General features: G+C 34.8%; 1 protein-coding gene across 8 annotated transcripts in view; it reads left to right on the top strand.

Annotated features, from left to right (window-relative positions):
• KDM4C (lysine demethylase 4C) overlaps positions 1–23,209 on the top strand; it is a 484,233-nt gene that overhangs the window by 152,563 nt on the left and 308,461 nt on the right. For all 8 annotated transcript variants that reach the window (XM_021006278.2, XM_021006277.2, XM_021006274.2 and 5 more), the window contains 2 exons: positions 2,987–3,090; positions 11,042–11,179. In XM_021006278.2, the coding sequence (XP_020861937.2) occupies positions 2,987–3,090; positions 11,042–11,179 (242 nt within the window). The remainder of the gene's footprint in view (positions 1–2,986; positions 3,091–11,041; positions 11,180–23,209) is intronic.

Below are 23,209 nucleotides of genomic sequence, written 5' to 3'. Positions count from 1 at the left end.
AAGGGCCTGGAAGATACTTATAATGATATCTGAGATAGATTATATATTCTATTTCTGCTGAAATTTTATCCTCTGTTTTGTAGAAGCAGGAGATTGATTTGAGTAAATATGGATGATGAAATATGGATGAAGAGCAGGGAAAATATCTTATTGTTCCTATTCAATGGGAGGCTCACACTGAGTTTTTCTTTTCCTTTCATCAATCAACAAGCATTTCTTAAGCACTAACAATGTGCCAGGTACTCTACTAAATCCTAGGCAAACTGAGAAAGGGAAAAAGTAGTCCCTGTGCTCAGGGAGTGTGTAAATAATTGGGTCACAAACTGTACACGGTATAGATGAAAGTCACCTGAAAACAGAAGGCACTGACAGCTGGAGGGGAGGTGAGGACTGGGAAATGCTCCTTGCAGAAGTAGAAATTTAAGCTGCATCTTGAAAGCAGTCAGAAATGAAGAAGTGTAGTTGAGGAGATCGAGCATGCCAGGCTTGTGGAACAGTAGGAAGGATGCAGCTGGAAGGTGAACTTCAAGGTGGCTGTTGTAGCTGGATCATCGACTGTAAGGAGAGGTATATAGAAAATGTAAAAGACTGAAAATGTAAGAAAAGGCCAGGTGATGAAGAGCTTTAAATGCTAAACAGAAGAGTTTATATTTGATCCTGAAGTTTTCTGATTAGAGGAGTAGAGTAACATGGTTGGTTCTAACTTTAGGAAAATCGCATGAGTGGCAGTTTGATTGGAGTGAGGAGACATTTGAGGCAAGAAGACCAATTAGAAGTGCTATTGTAATAGTCCAGGCAAGAGGTGATGAGGGCCTGTACAGAGGTGGTTGATGTGTGAGTGTTGAGAAGGGGAGATACATACATACATACATACACACACACATACATACACACACACACACATACATACACACACACACATACACACACATACATACATACATACATACATACATACATACATATGTAACTTAAAAAAATATTAGAACCTGTTGCTTTTCTCTGTTCCAGCCACAGCGTGCCATCTTCTACAACCTAGTGCTGACCTGGTAAATTTTATATACTTTTGAAGCACTCTTAAAGATATAATAAAAACAAAACAAAATTGCAACAGTAGCATCAAAATGTTTATACTTTTATGGGGAATCTTTTTGGAGAATTGAGTATAAAATTAATACATAATTATGTTTAGTAAAAATATGTTCTTCATGTTGCCTACTTAGTGAGTGATTTTAAAAATAGTTTATTTTAATTAATTTAATTTAATTTAAAATTAACTAGGATCTTAAAAATTAACTAGATTAATTTTTTCTATTAAGCCTGGTGATTTCTTTACTATTTCTGTCTGTTAATCAGAATATTCAGTCCTATTTAGCATGGAGTACCTTTAAAAGTATTGAATCATTTCAAAGTGCTTTAATTATTGCGTGTTGATAAAACATTTTAAAATCAATCTTATTCTTTGTGATTATATTAATTTTTATTTTAAAATGGGTATGTGAGTTGATGGAAATATATTTCAGCTGAGCAGATATGAGTAGCAAGCATTGAAATTACTTGTCTAATTTCTGAGGCAAGTATTTTGAGGTAATTCAGTTTTAACTCATAATTTTTACTGCAAAATGTTTTTTCAGAGTGAAATGAATCATGCTTTTGAAGACCTCTTATAAATATAAACATATATTTAAATACAAGTTCTAAACTAATACGAAGTACTTGATGCATACATTGCATATTACCTTTCTTCAGTGGATTTTTTTTCAATTTTAGTTAACTTCTGACCAGTAGTCACATTGTTGACATTCACACCATCCCTCTATTCCATAATTTCCCCATGTTCTCTGTCTTTTCTCATTTTCTTCCTTTGCTTCCCAAACGTCTCTTCTTCTCCTTCTCTACCATTTTTTCTTTCTTTTTTTTCCTCTTCTTTCTCCTTTTCTGTCTTTTTAAAATTTTTCTATTTCCAAAATCTGATGCTCGTCAGTCTTCTTTGTGAGTGAGGAAGTGCTAGCTAAGTGAACAAGAGAATCAGCAAACAGATACATTTTTCTTTTAGTTAACGGAAGTTAATAAAGCTTTGTTAATGGAATTCTTCCTGAGTAAGACACAGAAGATTGAAGTAGTATGATGTATTTTACATCTATAATATGCCATCAAGTAAAATTTTATTTTCCTCATTTAAAACTTGCCCAAAACACTTTCTTTGCATTTATGAGACATATGTACTAGATATTTGACCAAAGCTGACACAGAAGTTGGCCGGAGTCCTTACAGATCCTGACTTTCCTGCCTCATTACCCTAGAAGTAGTTTGGGAGATTGTTTGTAGCAGGAGAGATGGAAATGAGGGGATGTATTAACTGTATCCTAAGATGCGCAGCTACTTCTTAGTACTTTTACTATATTAAACTGGTCATCTTATGCAGAAACTCAGTTCAGTTCAAATTGTGTACAAAATGGTGGAGTCATGAAATATGAGTTATTTTAAATATTTTCATGGCACCCACTTTTAAAAGTAATTTTCAGGTCAGACCATCATTTTGTACTAGAAATAACACATTCAGTAGAAATAGTGCTGGATTTTGTCATGTGCTTAGTTTGAATCTCATTTCTGTGACTTTATGATATTGGGAAATTGCTTAACCTCTGCAGGCCTTAGTGTCTTCATCTGTAAAGTGATGGGATCTGAGCTGCTCTGTTTCTTTTAATACCACCACCATCCTTGTGGTCACCCAGGTTCATGATATTAGGGTTGTCCTCTACCCTTAACCAATATAACCAATAACTTGTCAAGTCTTTTTATTTCCACTTTCACAACATCTCTTGATGTTCCTCATGACTCATAGAGTTATCACACTGTGTAACATATCAGTCTGTAATTGTGTTGTGTTTCAACTGGAATTTGAAGAAAACAATACAAAACCTGGAGCTCAGCTTCGTTAATGTAATTGAATTTGTTGTGGTTATGTTTCTTTTTTCTTATTTAGGATTCTTCCCAAGCAGCTCTCAGGGGTGTGATGCATTTCTTCGCCACAAGATGACACTGATATCTCCTTCAGTGCTGAAGAAATATGGCATTCCTTTTGACAAGGTATACTGGAAATCATTTAAAAATTCTACCATTGTGATTTCTGTTTAGCATAAAGCTAAAGTTAACAAAATAACATGATTTTTTAAAGTTCTAGTTGACATTCCAAAACATGGATTTATGAGAGAAAATTTTTTCAGTTTGATATTTCACTTGTTGATCAAGTGCTAATCATTGATCTTTTAATGATTTTATTTAATGTAGATTTCATGGTGCTCCATAGTCAATTTTAATAAAACTAAATTTGAAAAAAATTGTTAGAATTTACCTGGTTATGTAAGCAACATTATATTTGCACGTGTATGATTTGGGGGGGGAGATTAAGTGTACTGAATGTTAACAGTAGTAAATCTATGATTGGAATCTCATGTTTTGGAAATTAGGAGAGATTTTGAAACAAACAGTGCACTTATACATAATACAACATCGGCTTTTATTGTGGTTAAACTTATGGTGTGATTTTTGTTGGGTTATTCAGATTTTCTCCAGATTAATTTCTACAAAATTAAATGCATATCAGATTCTTCTCTCCGTCTGTAGGTTGTTTTTCACCCATAATTTTTTACAGAATATGGGCATTTTTATGTGAAGAAACTGAAATGAAAAAAGTGTTACACAGATAAATCTCTCTATGCTTGAGAAAGTTTAAGTACTTAGTTACTTGCAAAAAACATGAAAGACTATCTATGATCTTTTTGATTTTATATTTCTTTACCATAATCCTTGCTTTTTTTCTGTCTTCAAAACTTTTCACTTGTGACTAAATCAGCACCTGTTCTTAATCCCTGGTGGCAAAAGTACTACTCTTTTTATTGTTTTTCTAAACAGAATTTTTCTTAATGCTTTGAGTCATTCATTATCTGATGTACTTTTTTCATAGCTTGTGAGTTTATTAAGAAACTCCTAGGTCTGGGATTTCTTGTATAATGTTTACTTTCCCAGTATTTTCGTACTTTCCCTAATAGTTGTTGATACAAAACCTGCTTTCCTTTTCTTGTTCAATATCCTTTTTCTTTTTCAAACTAACTTAAGTGTTTAGGAAATAAACTTACAAATTTCCCTCTATAAAGCATAAAATCCCACTTTAAGTGGCCATATTTAAGGAAATCCACAAGGAGAGAATAAATGAGAAGAACAAGTCAAGGAAGAGCCATGGTGCATTATAGAATGGAATGGGATGAAGTCCAAAATCTTGAACTTACCCCTCCTGGGTAGAGAATTGTCTGATGTGGCATGTCTACACTTGACTGATTCCTACTCATGCAGCACCCTTGGAATACTAGGCTCTTGGTGTTGTTTTTTCAGTCAGCTTTCATAGATATTGCTTCTTCCTTCCCTTGGTAATATTTAGGCCCCTGGCCATGTGGAGCACCCTGAATATTAAAGTAATATTAATAATGGTTCTAGCATTCGGATACTAGGAAGGTTGTCCTTGATTGCCTGGGGGCCTTTTGGGTGACAAAGGCAGCTGGAAACCATCAGGAACTTTTTGTGGAGTATAATGAAAAGCTACTTCAGAGAAGGTAAACTGGTCATTCAGAATGGAGGCTTTATCATGTTTAAATTCTGTTGTTTTGTGTCTCTGCTATGGGGAAGTTCTTGCTGTAACTTTTGAAGACTCAGAAATGGTATGTTGAAACCTTCTAAAACTTAAGTCCTGAAAGCTTTTGTGGGCTTATTGGGTAAACCATTTTATTTTATTTTTTTTGAAGGGGCAGGGGTGAGAGATATCTTATTTGTGATATCATCGAATTGAGAGAATTCTCTGTATGGAAAGTCACTTCACTAATACAGCTCATTCATAACTAAGTGTTAGAAAATTGCTTGGCTCCATGAGAGGTTAAGTGATGTGCCTATGTTCAAATAGCTCATATATGTATTAAACCCAGGACTTAAATCCCTAGTTCTTCCTCATTCTAAGACCAGCCTTTTCATATGGTGGTAAGGGCATTCAGAGTTTCTGTAGTCAGAGAACCTGGTTTCTACTTTTACCATTTGACACTACACTTGTGATCTTGGGATTATCTCTCTGGGCCTTATCTATAATACAAATAGTTTGGACTAGGTGACCTCTGAGATCCCTTCCAGATTTAGATCTATTTTTATCTATTTTTATTTATATATATATATATATATATTTATTTTTTAGTGAGTTAATGTAGGTATGTAAACAGAATAATGTCTGTGTAGGGACAGGACTGCTCATTGGAATTTGCTGAGATAAAACTTAGACCTTTTCCTTACTGTCAAGTCACATTATTAGGCTTTGGGAAGTAAGACTTTAAACAAGCCAATTCCTATAGAGAAGTAGCATTATACAGTGGTCAGTGTTGCTGATTAGAGTTTATAGGACTTCAGTGAAAATGTGTTTCATGTGGAAAAGAAGTTTGTATTTCCAGATTTCAATGGATATTATTTCTTACTAGTATTTTGATCAGTAAGGTTGGGAATTGCTTTGTCTGATAACAGAATTTCAGAATTAGATTTCCTCTGACTTACACATGTATAGGCTTTGTCTCTAGATTCTCCAGACATGTGGTTTATTTTGATATAGAAGAAAATTTACTTTGGAGTTTCTCTTTAGATTGAAGGTAGGAAGGGGAAAAGTCATTGGGCCACTTGTATTATGACATCAGAAGAGACTGGGATGTTTGTTCTCTTGATGAGTCCTTTCTATGACTAATATTTCCACTCATTAAAATATAATCCTTGGATATGCTGAGACTCTTAAAAAGTGAAAAAACAGACTTAGGTCCCTGAGAGTAAGGTATTAATGACTTAGCTACTCAATAAATAACCTATTCCATTACAAATTCCCAAAATGGAGCTTTACTTCATAGTTCTTAATTGCTTAATTAATAGAGCTCTGGTCTTGGAGTTAGGAGCACCTGAATTCAAATCCAGCGTCAGACACTTGACACTTACTAGCTGTATGGCCTTGGGTAAGTCACTTAATCCCGAATGCCTTACCAAAAAACAGAACAAAAAAATATCGTTTATTTGTTTTTCTTTGGGGAAAAACTGTTATCTGAAACTTCTGTCTGCAGTTAGATTGTGGTACAGAAGATAAATTAAGTTCATTTGCAAACACATTAGCTTTTGAAATGATCAGTATTGATTCTGTATCATTTTCTTATTGATCCTGTTTACATTTAGTTGGTTTTACAAATTAATTTACAATTTAATTGGTCCTGTAATTGTTCTAGTCATGGCTCTGTTTCTGAACTTAAGTTCAGAGATTCAGATGGCATGTAATAGGTTAAGTTCAGAAATCTGGTTCTCCTCCTATTCGTTGAACTGTCCTTGCCTCAAGGAATTTAACTGACCTTGGGAGATGTGTGTGAAAGTAAGCCTAGTATCTTTATACCAACCACCAAGCTATTCTTCAAGGATGACTGCTTTGCTGTCCAAAAGTCTGAACCATTATCAGTAACCTTGCAGCTGGACTTGAACAATGGACACTTCTTAGTCACAGGGAAGGAAGGAGGAGATTGTTGCTATCTCCTCATTACTGAACTTCCAAACAATCATGTTATTCCCTGTACCTCCGCTCTGTAACCAATCATAGTATTCCCTGTGCCAGTAATGCCATCTACCCTGTTCTGTTCTTTGTTCTGTACTTTGTCCAGAAACTATAAGAGAAACCTGTTTCCTTCATTCAAGGTCTCAGCTTACTCAGGACTTGATTGTTACATTCAGACTATACTAATAAATTGATTGTGCCCAGAACTTTTGTGCCTCTGCTTACCATATTTTAATTGTTACACTGTTATCTAAATCTTACTAACAATGAATTATTTCATGGGAATGTAATTATTGTTTTTACTTTCATAGTATAAATGATTACTCTTTTTGTCCTTGTACTTTATCATAGATGTGTCAGCAAAGAGGCAAAGTAAGTCAACCTTTTATTCTGGCAACATAGATTGACCTGGTATTTCATGCTTCTACAAACACTAGAGAAATATTATTTTGAAGCACATTCTTTTGGAATAAATGATATTTTTTAACATCTGCAGAGTAGTTTTTTTGTTTTGTTTTGTTTTTGTAGAGGAAAAGAACATATAAAGTTCCACTGAGTAATGAAGGTGGTTTTCTTATCCTTATTTTATAAGAAGTGTTAGAAATAGTTAAGAATGAATTTTTCATACAGTACAAGGAGGAGGCAGCCTGTCCCCAAGTGTAGCTGTAATTAATGGGTTTCAGTGTGAATGTGACTATAGAGAGAATCAGACTGTGGTCTCTCTTGGCTTGAAGCAATGAAATGGGAAACGTGCTGTACGCTGATAAGCGAGCCTCTGCTTACTAGGTGACAGCTAAACTGTTACTATTACTGCAGTAGAACCCCTGCTACCATATCATCCATCAGTGGTGAGGGGCTGTGTGATGAGGTAAATATGGGAATTGCTGGTGGCGAGATGACTTTTACTTTCCTATGTTATTTTAGTATCATTAAAATTCCATTCAGGATCACATTCTGTACACCTGCATTTATGTGTGTATATGACATATAATTATACACATATGTTTATCATACTGTGTTTAAACTCTAAAGAATTATGCAGTTTATATATTTCATTTTCTTGCCTTCAGGTACTACATACTTTGTTTAAATCAGTATGAAAGATAGAGATGAAGTATGCGGAAGAATGTTTTGATACTCCACAGTAAATATTTTATTGAATTGTAGTAACTTCCCCATAGTTGGGTGACAAGTTTGCATCTCATTTCCTCATTTGTTCCCCCCAAAAAATGTGTCACCTGATCTCTATTTTATTTTCACTTTTCAAGTGATCTAAGGTCCTTTCCACCTCTATGTCCTATAACTGTACAAGGGATATTCCCTAATAGAACAACCACAAAACTTATATGAAGGGATAGCCTTCTGTTACTCTGACCCAGAGTAAACCCAGCACAAACAATTTAATAAAGGGATTTTTCACACTAGAACAGTCATATAAATAGGATAGAGATCACCTGACATTTTATTTGGGAGCAAATGAGGAAATGAGATGCAAATTTGGCACCCAACTATGGGGAACCCCCTCATTTTACAGATCAGAAAATAGGCCAGAGAAGGGAATTGACGTGGTCTGAAAAGTTGTGTAGCATACAGAGCTAGGATTATGATCCAGATTCTCTGACTCCAAAGCTAGAAATGGTTTTCACTCTCTTTCCTATACTATGCTGCATCCCATATAGTAAGTCCTTTGTTATCTTAAATCATTTGTAAAGGTCAGGTGTTTCATAGGAAACTTCATAAAATTCCCTTTGGTGGTACCATGTATATCATCCAATTAACCTTGAGATAGAATTCTTGATCATCAGTCAAGTGATTAATGAATTTAGGCATTTTTAGTTCCCCAAAAGCAAGTCTCATTGACCTTTTTCTTCTACTGTCCTCTTGAAAAATTTTGTTGTGACAGGATATAGGTTGCTATGGAGAATACATGTATATTTTGTTAGGCATCTAGATAGGTTAAACTTATGTTTAGCTTTAATTCAGTTGGTGACAGTGTGAGAAAAAATTTGTGTGTAAGTGCCCATATCCAGCCAAAGTTTATGTCACATTCCATCATCCTAATGTGATTATTAAAACTGCTTATGCTGGCAACACCTAAGATATATTGTTGCTTCCACATTGTCGTAAAGAACCGTCAATGTAAGTTGAGTTCCTTCCTCAAAATTCCTGCCACATTGGTTCTGGGTTGTCTGAGTGCCACTTTGGACTTGGAACTGACCAATTCTCTCACAGTTCAGTATAGTAATGTCTATAGCGTGGAACATACAAAGGATTTTAAACCAGTTTGGTAATTCTCATTCTCATATTTGCTAGGGGAAAAAAGGTTTGAATAGAAAGGCTGTTCCTTCTTTACAGTGGCCAAATATACCATATTTGGAATGGAAGATGTACCATTTACACTGTTTTCAGGAATTGCAGAAATTGATTATATTTATCCTCACTTAGAATTAATCTTGAACACATGGGTTCAAAGAGTATGTGGATAGATTTCAGGTGTTTATGAACTTGGGTGAAAAACAAAGTTACATCTTAATTTTCACTGAACTCTAACTTAAATTTAGTATTTCATTCATTTAAAAACATTTTTCTGAGAAGGGATTCATAGTCTTCACTAGATTGCCAAAGGAGTCCATGATGCAAGACTGATCTAGTGGTTTTTTTTTAAAGTAGATAAAATTGCTATTGAGTTGTTTATTATAGTAAGCCTTACGGTGGGTACCTTTTTTTTTTTTAATGAATGCTTAGCTTTTGTGTAACTCTAGATGCAGATGACATTGAGATGTGAGGGAAGAACTGGTAGGTATAATTTGTAATCTTAGCATTTATTTATTAGGTAATGGGAGGAAATGGAGTAAATGCAACTCTCCATGGAAAAGAATTTAAATATTTGGTTAATCTCAAGAAATAAATGAGAACTTCTTAATCCAAATTTGGAGAAGTCAGTTTTCTAGATTTAAATTTCTAACAACTTTTCTTGTTCTCTTTCTCATTTTCCACATGTGTAGAAACTATATTGACAGGTCTGATGCCAATAAAAAACTTTATTTTTCAAAGCAACCCCTGCTCTTCTCCTTCCCCCCCCGCCCCCCATAATGATATTTGTTTTTAGACAATAAATGATTATATAGATTATTTTGCATTATCTCTTTGAATAAATCTAATTTGTTATAAAAATGAAATAAAACAATATGTAAAATATAACAGCATATTACATAATTATGTAGGAAATATTGATATATAATATAAGTAATAAATGATATGGAGTAAAATAAATATTGTATAAGTAATCTAAATGGAAAAATAATCTAGTAGAAGAACTGCAATCAGGTTGGCACTTGAAAGAAATACATTATAGTTTATTTAAGCAGTAAGCTTTCTTATGGGACTTGAGTATATACACACCCTACTTAAATGCATACATACACAAATGTGCACACATAAGCACATATTTACTCTCGCATAGTTGACTTTCAGATTAGGAATAATTCAATGTATTGTTGCAGAGCTAGGTCACACAGGGGATAGTGTGTTGGACATGGAGTCAGGAAGACCTGGGTTCAAATCCTCACTCAGAGTTACTACCTATATGACTGGGAAACTACAGTGAAGCTCTCTTAGTCTATTTCCTTATCTGCAAAATGGAGAAAATAGCGGCACTAACTAAACAGGATATTGTGAGGATCAAATGAAATAGCACATGTAAAGAACTTTGTAAACCTTAAAGTGCTATTTAAATATTAATTACTTCTATTACAGGGGCATCTAGGTGGCACAGTAGATAGAGTTCCAGGCCTGGAGTCAGGAAGGCCTGAGTTCCTGCTTGGCCTCAGACACTTACTAGCTTTGTGACCCGGGGGAAGTCACTTAATCCTGTTTGACTTAGTTTCCTCATCTGTAAAATGATCTGGTGAAGGAAATGGCAAAACACTTCAGTATCTTTGCCAAGGAAACCTCACAAAAATGGAGTTACAAAGAGTCAGACATGGCTGAAAAAGCTAAACGATAACTACTATTATCAATAATAGTATTCTTACTAATAATAGTGGCTAGAATTTATATAATATAAATAATATTTAATAATTATTAAAGTTATTGATTATAAAAATGGATTTGTGAATAATAAGGTCAAGAGTATGTAAGTAGCTTAAAGAGATAAGAATTTTTCAAAATTTTCAGTGTAATAGACTTGAATTGTAAATTGAGATACTTTAACCAAAATCTCTTCCAACCCCCCACTAATTTATTTCCTTTTTTTTAGAGTTTAAAAAATGATTTTAGCAGATTAGTAATGAAACAATTTTAGGTAATTAAGTGTAACGTAAGAGCTGTAAAAGTTATTTTGGGGGAAATTTTTTTATACTTAAAATACCATATGCTGTTAATTGTGTATATTTTAATATTGAACATATTACGTGTTGTCCTATGATGCAGGTTACTCAAGAGGCTGGAGAATTTATGATCACTTTCCCATATGGATACCATGCTGGTTTCAATCATGGATTCAATTGTGCAGAATCTACAAATTTTGCTACAGTCAGATGGATTGATTATGGAAAAATGGCTAAATTGGTGAGTTATGTTACAAAAATAAATCATAAATCATGTCATTTCTAGTTATTGTGGTAGCAGATTTAACATGTGAAATGGTTTTAAACTTTACTCTGTCATGTCGATTTTTAAATTTTCACTATTGTCATTTATTCCATGTTTGTTACATTTACTGCTTCCAAAATACATTTTTTTTTGTTTTTTTGCTTTTAGGCAATTGGGGTTAAGTGACTTGCCCAGGGTCACACAGCTAGTAAGTGTCAAGTGTTTGGTCTGAGGCCGGATTTGAACTCAGGTCCTCCTGACTTCAGGGCCGGTGCTCTATCCAGTGCGCCATGTAGCTGCCCCCAAAATACAGTTATGTGCAAGCATTTTCCTACATGTAACACTGCAAAATTATTTTATCAAAGTAATCTTTTAGTTTATTTATGTCCTATAGTCTTATTTCTCCATGATAAGACAGTTTGCATGAAGCTCTTATTCCATAATTTTTTACTCTTTTACTTACTGGAAGTCCACAGTTTAGACAGATTCTTGATAGTGAAAATGGGATGTGTGTAATAAAAATGGAGCAGAAAAGGCTTCTTTGGTGACCAGGTTATAGGATGGATTCAAAATTTAGGGAAAAGATTGAGAGGAGAGATGTGAGTGGAGGTTAAAATGGATTGATTTCTCTCTGTAGTATGATTTTCTCATCTTTCAATAATTGGAATATATTTTCAGACCAGATCTATTTTTATGTTATTTGGTGTATGCAACATTATCTCCTGCCCAGTATTTTGCATTCTGTTCACATGCTGTGTTCACAGGCTGCAACTTCTATTAAATTTAATTACTTCTCCCCTGCTACTTTAAATTGAGGGTGGCTTCAGAATGATGGTTACTTCCATTCAGTTTGATTACTTTCCCCTGTGGCTTCTTTTTTTTCCATGGAGGTGCATTTACTGACAGTGAGCAGTTTCTAAATGAATCTGTATATTTTCTGTAGTCTATATTATATCATCTGTGTAGAGTTAGCAAAAGACAAATAGAAAGGCTTTCATTTTATATAGTGTGTTTGTAGTTTCTCCTTATCCAAAGTATGGAATACAATAATATAATTCATTGCACGTTGATAACATTTTTTTTCATGGAACTATTGTAAAAATTACTAAGATCTCTCTTTTTAAAAACAATATGGCATTTATTTACATACCTAATTATAGAATAAGATAGCAAATATTATCAAAACAAAAGTTTAGATGTATAATAGTCTAATGAATTTTGAATTAGTACATAGCATTAAGGAAAACAAGAGACTTTATTTACAGGATTTTTTTGGTTTAACTAATTGACTGAGGGAGATTGTTTAGAGAGCAACTACTGTTTTAGATTTTTTTTTAGGGGCTCAAAGAGATGTACTATTTCAGATGATAACATAATTCAAATACGGAATAGAATAAAGTATTTGAATAATTCAGTAAAAATATTGAATAATTGAATAATTTGAATAATTATTTAAATAATGTGCTTTTAAAGTAATCCACTAAGGATTTTGTTTTAATACCACACTTGCATCTGCAATGAAATGATTGAATAGAGTCCTTATAGTGATACTAAGGGTTTTTTTTTAACATTTGTTCATTTAATATTCACATTTCAGTGTTTATGGATGAATGATTTCAATATCATCTAAACTGTTAAATTCTGACCTAATTCTCATTATTCATAATGAATTATACTGTTCTTTAAATTGTTGCCTGACTCCCTTTTGATTAGGCCTTTTCTCTCTGGATGTAACTGAGTTATTAGGCTGAGAAGGGGAAGTTCTTATTTTAATAAGAACTCTTGGTTTTCTTTTTAATCCTGCTACTTTACTAAGGCTAGTAATTATTTCATTGGTTTTCTTGCTTTTTCTTTGGAGTTTTCTGATTAAAAATATGAATTGTTCCATCTCCTTTTTGACACTATTTATGTCTTTGATGTCCTTCTTGTGTGTTATTTCTTTTGCTGGAAATTCTAGAACTACATGAGGGAAAGAAAACATACTTATTTTACCCTTATATTTGTTAGTGAAGATGCGAGTGTTTCTTTATTACATATGTTGCCAGCTTTTGGTTTTAGAGATGATTTTTGTAGTACTAAATAGTTCTTCTTTGCCTGTGCTTTTTAGCCTTTCTCTTTTGCCAAAATTAATAGGGATTGATAGAGAAATCATAATCAAAGTAACTATAAAACTTCACAAAACATTTGGAAGTCAGTCTCCTAAGATACATGTTTACAGTTATAAAATACTTTAGAGAAATTAGGGTAAATTTAAATAATTGAGTATATAATCATTACTTATGGTTCGGATGTCCTTATGTAATTTTAAAAAGACAGTATTACCCAAATTATTTTACGGCTTTAGTAAACTAAGCTACAAATGAAAACTATCAAGAGCTAGAATAATATTGGTATTCAATCTGAGCAGAAGTAAGGCCTAGAATCTCAAAAGGACATAATGAAAAAAATATAGAAATGAAAAAAAAAATTGCTTTTCTAGATATTAAAGCAGTAATCATCAAAATTAATTAGTACTGCTAAAAAAATATAAAAATAGATCAATGGAACAGAGCAGGTTTGTAAGCACCAAACAAATTGGATAACCTAGGGTTTGGTAAATAGGGTTCACTAAAATAACATAAATCTCTTAGGGAAGGATTCTCTTTTTTCAAAAAACTGCTGGGAAAACTACTGGAAAATAGGCAAAAAATTGATTTAGACCATTACCAAAATAAATTTCAAATGGATATACAAATAGAAAGGATCTCATCAATTTTAAAAAAATGGAGAAAAATAGATAGAGGTATCATTCATAGATCTAGCTAGGGATAAAATTCTTAGTCAGTCAAGGGTTTGAGAATATCGCAAAAGATCATAGATCTAAAGGTGAAGCCATTTCTTTGAACCCCTCATTTTATGGCTGAGGACACTGAGGTGCAAGAAGGTGACTTCCCTAAGGTCATGGAGGTGTTAGGGTTGGTGTCTTAGCCCAGATATTCCAACAACAGGGCCAGGATTCTTGCCACTGTACTATATTGACTCCCAGATAATATGGTTAATTAGATAAAATAAACAATTACAGTTATTTGAAATTATAAAGGTTTTGGACAGACAAAATTAGTGCAGCTAGGAAAGGGAAACTGTCAATGTCCTTGATATTTGCAGAGTATGTATTGTTTCTTCTTATCATCTCTATTTTATAGGTGAAGATACAAAGATTTAGAGAGATTTAATCACACAATGAGTGTCAGAGGATGGATTTGAATGTGTCTTTGTTGACTTCAAGTTTAGTGTACTTTTAATATGCAGCCACTTAGTAATACTTGTAGTTCCTACTTCTGAATTATTGTTAGGGTCAAACAACATATTATTTAAAACAACATATTAATATTAATCTTTTGGAGAACCATAAAGATCTATATAAGTGGTTACTTTTTATGATTATATTTTTAGGTTTGATCCAAACCTTCTTTTTCTATTAAAGTGAAATAAACTTTATTTTATAGTCAGAAATACAGTTTAGCAAATGCTTACCGTACGAAGATACTTGGTTGCATACAATAATTTTTTAAGCACCTTCTATGTGCCAGGTACTGTGCTAAGGTCTGGAGTTACAAAGAAATGCAGAAAGAGTCCCATCTTCAAAGATCATATAAGATATCTGTGGAAGAGATGAAATATAATGAGATTGGGAGGTTCTAGCATCTTGGGGCACTAAGAAAGACTTCTTTTTTTCCCCCCAGTGTAACAACTTTTTATTTAAGCCATCTCAGCTACAAGCCAAATGATAAAAGGTCAGCATATTTGTCACTGTGTGATGCAAGTGAGGTTAAGTTCCCATATAATTTTCTGTTCCATATAGAAAAGGAAGGTCCAACTGCTGCTGTGATCCCACAGTGCTTGATTAGCATCGTCCAAGTTTTCTTTACTCGTCCTCATACCTAGTTGGGAGAGGATTGACGTGATGGTTATGAAATAGAGTATGGTTTCCATGTCCCCATGGGGAGTGCTTGGTTCAGATGTGGAGGCTGGGGTAGAGGATGAAGTTGGGCCTTACATGATGCTCCCTGGACTTGAGGTAAGCGTTTAGCATGCTGACTACTTCCCTGGGTAGTGCAACAAAGTAGGTCAGTGTTCTCCACAAATAGCCTGACCCATCCTTGCTGTGGGTGCCGCTGGAGAGCAGCTTCTTCACTCGGGCATGGGCCTTGCTCGGGCATGGGCCTTGCTCAGTAGTGCCAGCAGCCGACCACTCACCATTACAGACATCTTTGAGCTGCATCTTGAAGAAAGCCAGAGCACCCAAGAAGCACAGATGAGGGGGTAGATTATTCCAGACAGGAGGTGCAAAGATATAAGATATGGAGAATCATGTTAAAAGACTTTTAAGGAGACCACTTTGTTTGATTGTAAAATATGTGGATGAGAATGAAATATAAGACCAGAAAGATAGGAAGAGGTCATATTATAATGAGCTTTAAATGCCAAGGAACAGAATGTCAAAAAATTCTTACTGAAGTTTAAAGATTTTTAGGACACTCTATATTTAGTCCTGCAGATATAGGGAGCCAGTGGAGTGAGGGGTTGTGAGAGGGCTGACATGCTGAGATCTAGTCTTTAGAAAAGTCATTTTGAACTTCTTCCGGGAGCCAAGATGGCAGAGTGAAACGGTAACCGCTCTCACTCTCCCCTATCAACCTCTGAAAACCCAGAAAATGTCACCCCAGAAAAAAGTCCTGGAACAGCTGAACTAGAAGAAAGACGGGGAGCAGCAGTGCAGCAGACCAGCAAATGGGTCTCCCAGTGCCTCAGCAAAAATAAAGGAGGCAGCCCAGGCTGATAAGTATCCTGCGGCATTCTGAAAGGAGGTGAAGAAAACAACCTAAAGGCTTCCTAAAGCCCTGGCCTTGCTGGTTCCAGCCCAACACGAGGTGAGCTGTTGGGGCCCTGCAGCCTCCAATTGTGAAGACATCCTGAAGCATAGGAGGTAGAACAGGGAAACACCAACACCTGGACCTCCAAGTGCCTCTGTGAGGGCTGGGAAACCGTTGGAAACCAGCTCAGAAAACCACCAGGTGCCTCGGCACTCTACCGCAAAGGAATCTCCCAGTGCATTAGCAGAAACAAGGGAGACAACACTGCAGGGGGCCCCAGGCAGATAAACACCCTGTAGCACCCATCTCAAAGAAGCTAAAGAAAGGTGAAGGAAAGGAAAAGCAGGCAACCTAGAATTTCCAGAAAGTTCCAGCCTTGCTGATTCCAGCCTAACACTAGCTAAGCTGCCAGAAACCTACAGCCTCCAATTGCCAACATAAGAGGCCCCAGCACACAAAGCCAGTGACCAAGACCTGGGCTCCCAATACAAGAAGCTTGGGTCAGTGCCCCCTATTCCCCAGCAGGAGAGCTCAATCTCTTTAAAGGGCAGGGAATAAAGAAACACCATGAGTAAAAAGAAACATACCATAGATTCATATTATGAGAAGAGTGAAGATCAAGACAGAAATTCTGAAGAGGACAACATTGTCAACAAACCCACATCTGCAACAACAAAAGGGAATATGAACTGGTCTGAAGCCCAAAAAGCCTTCTTAGAAGAGCTCAAGAAGGATTTTGAAAGTCAAATGAGAGAGGTAGAAGAGTCCTTCAAAAATACAATTGGCCAATTGGAAAAAAAATACACTGAAGAAAACAAGTCCCTAAAAACACAATTGGCCAATTGAAGAAGGAAGGACAAAAACTAACAGAAGAGTACACTGAAGAAAACAAGTCCCTAAAAAACACAATTGGCCAATTGAAGAAGGAAGTACAAAAACTAACAGAAGAAAACAATCTGTTAAAAACTAGAATTGGACAAATGGAAACTAATGTCTCTATGAGAGAGCAAGAATCAGTCAAACAGAAACAAAAAAATGAAAAAATAGATGAAAATGTAAAATACCTCATCAGTAAAACAACCGACCTGGAAAATCGATCAGGAGAGACAATTTAAAAATTATTGGACTACCTGAAAATCATGATGAAAAAAAGAGCCTGGACAGTATCTTTCAGGAAATCATAAAGGAAAACTGCCCTGAAGTCCTAGAACCAGAAGGGAAAATAACCATAGAAAGAATCCACCGATCACCTGAAAGAGATCCCAAATTGACAAAAGGAAATAATAGCAAAATTCCAAAATTACCAGATGAAAGAGAAGGTGCTGCAAGCAGCCAGAAAGAAACAATTTAAATATCATGGAACCACAGTCAGGATTACACAGGACCTTGCAGCTTCTACATTAAAAGACGCAGGGCATGGAACATGATATTCTAAGGCAAAGGAGCTTGGAATGCAGCCAAGGATCAATTACCCAGCAAAAATGAGCATCATTTTTCAAGGGAGGAGATGGATATTCAACGAAATAGGAGACTTCCAAACTTTCCTGATAAAAAGACCAGAGCTCAACAAAAAATTTGATCTTCAAGTACAGGACTCAAGAAGGACTAAAAAGGTAAATGGGACAGAAAGATACAATATGTTGTTAATAAGGGGGGGGCTGTTTAAACCCCTACAAGGGAATATGACACTTGCAACCCTTGAGAACTGTATTGTTATTACACCTGTTAAAGGAGTATACATAAAGAGGGTGGATATTAGTTGACTTTGATGTAATGATAAAAAAAAATCTAATCAAGTGGGTTAAATGGATCCAAATAAGTGGATCAATCTGATCTTAGAAAATACTGAGAAAGGAGGAGGCAGACAAGGGTAAATTACATTACAGGAAAAGACACAAAATCCTATTACAGCAGAGGGAAAGAAGGGGGGGGCACATTGTTTGAACCTTACTCTCATCAGATTTGGCTCAAGAAGGGCATAAATAATCAGTTAGGTATAGAAATCTAACTTGCCATAGGCAGTAGGAGGGAAAAGGGGAAAGAAAAGGGAGGGGGAAAGAAAAGGGAGGGGGAAAGAAGGAGGGAAGCAGCAGTAAGACTAAAGGGGAAGAAAAGGGAAAGGGATAATAAAAGGGGGAGGGACTGAAGGAGGCGTGGTCAAAAGCAAAACACTAGTGAAGGGGGGAAAGGAAAAAAATTGAAAGAAAAGCATAAATAGGGGGAAAAAGCGATGGAGAAAAAGACACAGATAGTAATCATAACTGTGAATGTGAATGGGATGAACTCTCCCATAAAATGGAAACGGATTGCAGAATGGATTAAAAACCATAATCCTACTATATGTTGTTTACAGGAAACACATTTGAAAAAGAGTGACACATACAGGGTAAAGGTAAAAGGCTGGAGCAGAATATATTATGCTTCAGCTGAAGTAAAAAAAGCAGGGGTAGCAATCCTGATCTCAGACAAAGCAAAAGCAAAAAGAGATCTAATCAAAAGACATAAGTAAGGAAACTACATCCTGTTAAAAGGCACCATAGACAATGAAGTAATATCATTACTAAACATGTACGCACCAAATGATATAGCATCCAGATTCTTAGAGGAGAAGTTCAGGGAGTTACAGGAAGAAATAGACAGCAAAACTATGCTAGTGGGGGACAAATTTAGAAGAACACAAGCCATTCCCCAATTGATAAATGGTCAAAGGATATGAACAGACAATTCTCAGATGAAGAAATTCAAGCCATCTATAGTCATATGAAAAAATGCTCTAAATCATTATTGATTAGAGAAATGCAAATGAAAACAACTCTGAGGTACCACATGACACCTATCAGATTGGCCAACATGACAAAACAGGAAAATGATAAATGTTGGAGAGGATGTGGGAAAATTGGAACACTAACACATTGTTGGTGGAGTCGTGAAATGATCCAACCATTTTGGAGAACAATTTGGAAATGTGCCCAAAGGGCTACAAGAATGTGCATACCCTTTGACCCAGCAATAGCACTTCTAGGGCTGTATCTCAAAGAGATGAAACAAATGGGAAAAGGACCTACATGTACAAAAATATTCATAGCAGCTCTTTTTGTGGTGGCAAAGAATTGGAAATTGAGAGGATGGCCATCAATTGGGGAATAGCTGAGCAAGTTTGTGGTATATGAATGTAATGGAATACTATTGTGCTATCAGAAATGATGAACAGGCTGACTTGAGAAAATCCTGGAAACACCTGTATGGTCTGATGCTGATTGAAGTGAGCAGAACCAAGAGGACTTTGTGCGCGATAACTGATACTGTTAAACTGAACCCTTCTCAGCATTACAAGGATGTAAGACATCTCCAGAGGCCTCAGGATGGAAAATGCTGTCCACATCCAAAGAAAGAACTATGGAAGTCGAATTGCTATCACTTATTTTTACCTTCCATTGAGTTTTGTTTCATATTTTTGATGGTTCCTCCTTTTGGTTTTAATTTTTACTTACAACTTCACTAATGTGAAAATATATTTAATAGGAATGTAAATGTAAAACCTATATCAGATTGTGTGCCTTCTTGGGGAGGGTGGGAGAGAGGAAGGGAGAGAAAAATTTTCAACTCAAAAGGATATGGAAGTGATTGTTGCTAAATCAATAAATTAGTAAAATTGGGGAAAAAAAGAAAAGTCATTTTGGCAGGTAAGTGGAAGTTGAGTTAAAGTGGAAGATACTTGAGACATGAGAGACTGAACACTTTTGCAGTAATTTTGTAAGAGGTGATGAGGAACTGAACTAGTTCTGTGGTTGTGTGAATGAAATGATGCATGAGATACATTGATTGATTATTAGATCCCTGAGGGCAGAGATTGTCTTTACCTCTTTTTGTATCTCCAGTCCTTAGCATGATATCTGGCACATAACTTCCTCTCCTCCACAAAAGTTTTCTCAAATGAGTGTGGTAACACAGTTGCAGGTTTACTGAAAGGTTGTCTGATACCCATTTTGAAATGGCTTTTCAATATAATATATTCAAAATTGTTTATGTTTTGTGAATTTCTCTATCCTTTGTGTGCTTAGGAATTCTCTCCCTTAGCCATAGTTGTCAAAGATGCCTCTCTATTTTTACATGATGCAATCTTTTGTATAGTTAAGTCAAGTATTTTTGACATTTTGGGCAAGTATACTACTGCTGTAGACCCTTTGTTTTGCCAAACAGCTTTCAGGTTTTCTCAGCCATTCTTTTTGAATAGTAAGGCACTCTCCAAGTAGTGTATATGATTGGATTTATCAAAAGCTGAGTTATTGAGCTGTTGGTCATCTTTGCTTATCGGGTCTATGCCATTGAGGTACTTCAATCTTTTTTAAACCATTCCCAAATAGTTCTGATAATAATATTTTGTAATATAGTTTCAAGTTTTCTGAGTGCTGTTCTTTCCTTATTTCTACTTTTTTTCACTATTTCCTTTGAGATTCTAGTTCTTTTATTCTTCTCAATTCATTTTGCTAATATTTTGTCAAGTATAAAGAAAATCTGAGGTGGCTTTATTGATATGACAATAAATCTCTAAATTAATTTAGCTAGTATTTAATTATTACTATTATTATTATTGTGGTACAGCTTAACCTTACAGAGTGAATGATTTTCCAGTCATTCAAATTATTTTTTATTTTATTACACAGTATTTTGTAAGCATGAGTCTTTTTAATGGAGTTTTTCAAATTTCATTTTCTTCAGTTTTTGTTATTGCTACATAGAAATACTAATAATTTATATGATTTTATTTTCTAGCCCTAGTTACTGAAACTGTATTAAAATTTTAGTTAGTTTCTTTTTATTTTTTACTTTTCCTTTCCTTAATCTTGTCTACCCTCAGTTTTTTCATCTGTCAAATGGTGCTGTTAATAGAAATTACCTGACAATATAAGTAAAGTGCTTTGCAAACCTTAAAGCACTATACACATATTAGGTATTTTTATGAAAAGTACTATGAATAAGCATTACATTTTATGAAAAGTTTTTTTATATGGATTTAATCTTGTGGTTTTGGTTTGTAATATGATTAATTATATTAATTAATGCTGCAATGTGTACCATGTTTTATAGCTATCACTACCATTTTTAGAAATCTTGCATTATTGTGGGGAAATATATTGGCAAAGCTTTTAATGTTTTTCCATTACAAAACTTTTTAGCCTTTTGGGAAGTGAGTGTATATTGGCATAAGGATAGGGAATACATCTGTGATATCATTGGTATAGGGAACTTCTATATTGGAGTTATATAGGGAACGTCCCATAAAGGAAAAGGAAATTCTTTCTATCAATGTAGGCCAAAAATTTCTTTGAGGAACTCAACTTCTTTGCACTTAGAGAGTTCTCTAAGTGACTTGTCCAGCCTAGTATGTGTCAGAGTTTGGGTTTTCACCCAGGTATTTCTGGCTCTGAGGTTAGTTCAGTGTCCACTCTGTCACATTGTCTCATCTTTTATTATATTAAAAAAAAAGACCCTTCTTTGCATCTAAATTTTAGAATTTTTAGCAAAGAGGAAGGTTTGTGGCTTCCTGAAAGAAGTATCAGTCTTGGAGTCAAAGAGAGAACTGTCTTTGGGTTCTGCTTCGGATGCTTAATAGCTTTATTAACCTGGGCAAGTATTTTAACCTCAGTCTGTCTTAATTTTCTTAATTGCAAAATGGGAATGATAATAGCATCTACCTCCCTTAGATGTTGTGAAGATAAAACTAGATAAATGTTAGCTTTATTATTTTTATACATAAGTGTTGTATTTTTCAAAGGCTTTTTTCTATATCTCTTAATGTGATAAATTATATGTTTTCCTAATATGAAGCCTTATTCCTTATGTATTCCTGATATATAAACCTATTCCTGATATGAATCTAACTTGTTCATAGGAAATAATTTTTGTGTGCATTGCTGTAGTCCTTTTGCAAGCATTTTGTTTAAAAATTTTGCGTCAACATTTTTTGTAGTTTAAAAAAGTTTTATTGTGAACTTTATACCCTAGACATTTTCTGATATATCCTTCTCCCACCCCTTGATAGAAGGAGAAACAGTTAAGCAAAATTAGATGATGCAATGGCTGGACCTTACCATACTTTAGGTTTAAAGGGGAGTTATAGAATTGAAGAATGAAGTGTCTACCTTTAGGGAAAGCTTCAAGAAGGAGATAGTATTTGAGTTTGACTCTGAAGGATGGTGTGTAGGAATTTTATTGTAGGAGCAGTGTGTAGATTTGAAAGTTGCTTAATTTTCCCCAGTTTGCCCTGGGTCTTGTATATTTCAGTTATCTTTATTCTTGTTTGACTAGAACTCCTGTTGGTCTAGTGCTTATTTTCCTCTAAGCTATAGAGCGAAAATTAAAATCCAGTTGAGTTCAGTTCTCTGGACCTGCCCATTCAGCAGTTGTGAACTTCAAAGTTGTAGTCCTTGAGATGACTATCTAGTCCAGTCTTTCTTTTTCTCTCTTGATTGTTATTGCTTCCTCACCGACCCGCCCCTGCCCCCCTTCTCTGTTCCCTCCCCTTTTCTTGAATCTTTTAGTGGATGTTAATGATGATTACTAAAACTAAGGGACTTGTGTGTTCTGGACAGATAACTGCATATTCATCACAGACAAAATAATAGCATTACTTAATAAATCATTTAAGAAGTCAGCTCTAAGATTTGTATTTCATCTGTTAGAAAACAACTTGCCCATGTGCTAAGGCCAACCCTATTAATATGAGTATAAGCGACATTCTTCAGATGAGGTTGAATGAATGAAAATAAAGGGAAAGCAATTGAGTTAGTTTATTGATGTCAGTTTTTTCTTGTAAAATAGAATATATTTCAGTAGTATTAATTCTATAGATTCATTTTTTTGACATTTTTAATTCATGGATCATTGTGTGGTAGCCCTAGAGCAGGTATTTTTTTAAGTGTAATGAAAAATGTTATTTCATACTCTTTTATACTCATATAAAAGCAGAGTTGAAAAAATTGAGATCAGTTACCTTTAATTCCCTTATTGAAATGAAACCTTTGCCATAATAATGCTTTACTTTGTGTCATCCAAACTGAAACATGTTTCTGTCCCCTTTGGGTTGGTTGAATGCATAGAGGTAGAAATTCCCAAGAGGTTACCCATTCCAGTTGTTGCATTTTGCAATGGG

This window comes from Phascolarctos cinereus, unplaced genomic scaffold (genome assembly GCF_003287225.1).
Source record: "Phascolarctos cinereus isolate Bilbo 61053 unplaced genomic scaffold, phaCin_HiC Scaffold_4;HRSCAF=312, whole genome shotgun sequence".
In the NCBI taxonomy this organism is placed as follows: domain Eukaryota; kingdom Metazoa; phylum Chordata; class Mammalia; order Diprotodontia; family Phascolarctidae; genus Phascolarctos; species Phascolarctos cinereus.
This window is presented reverse-complemented; position numbering and strand designations above follow the sequence as displayed.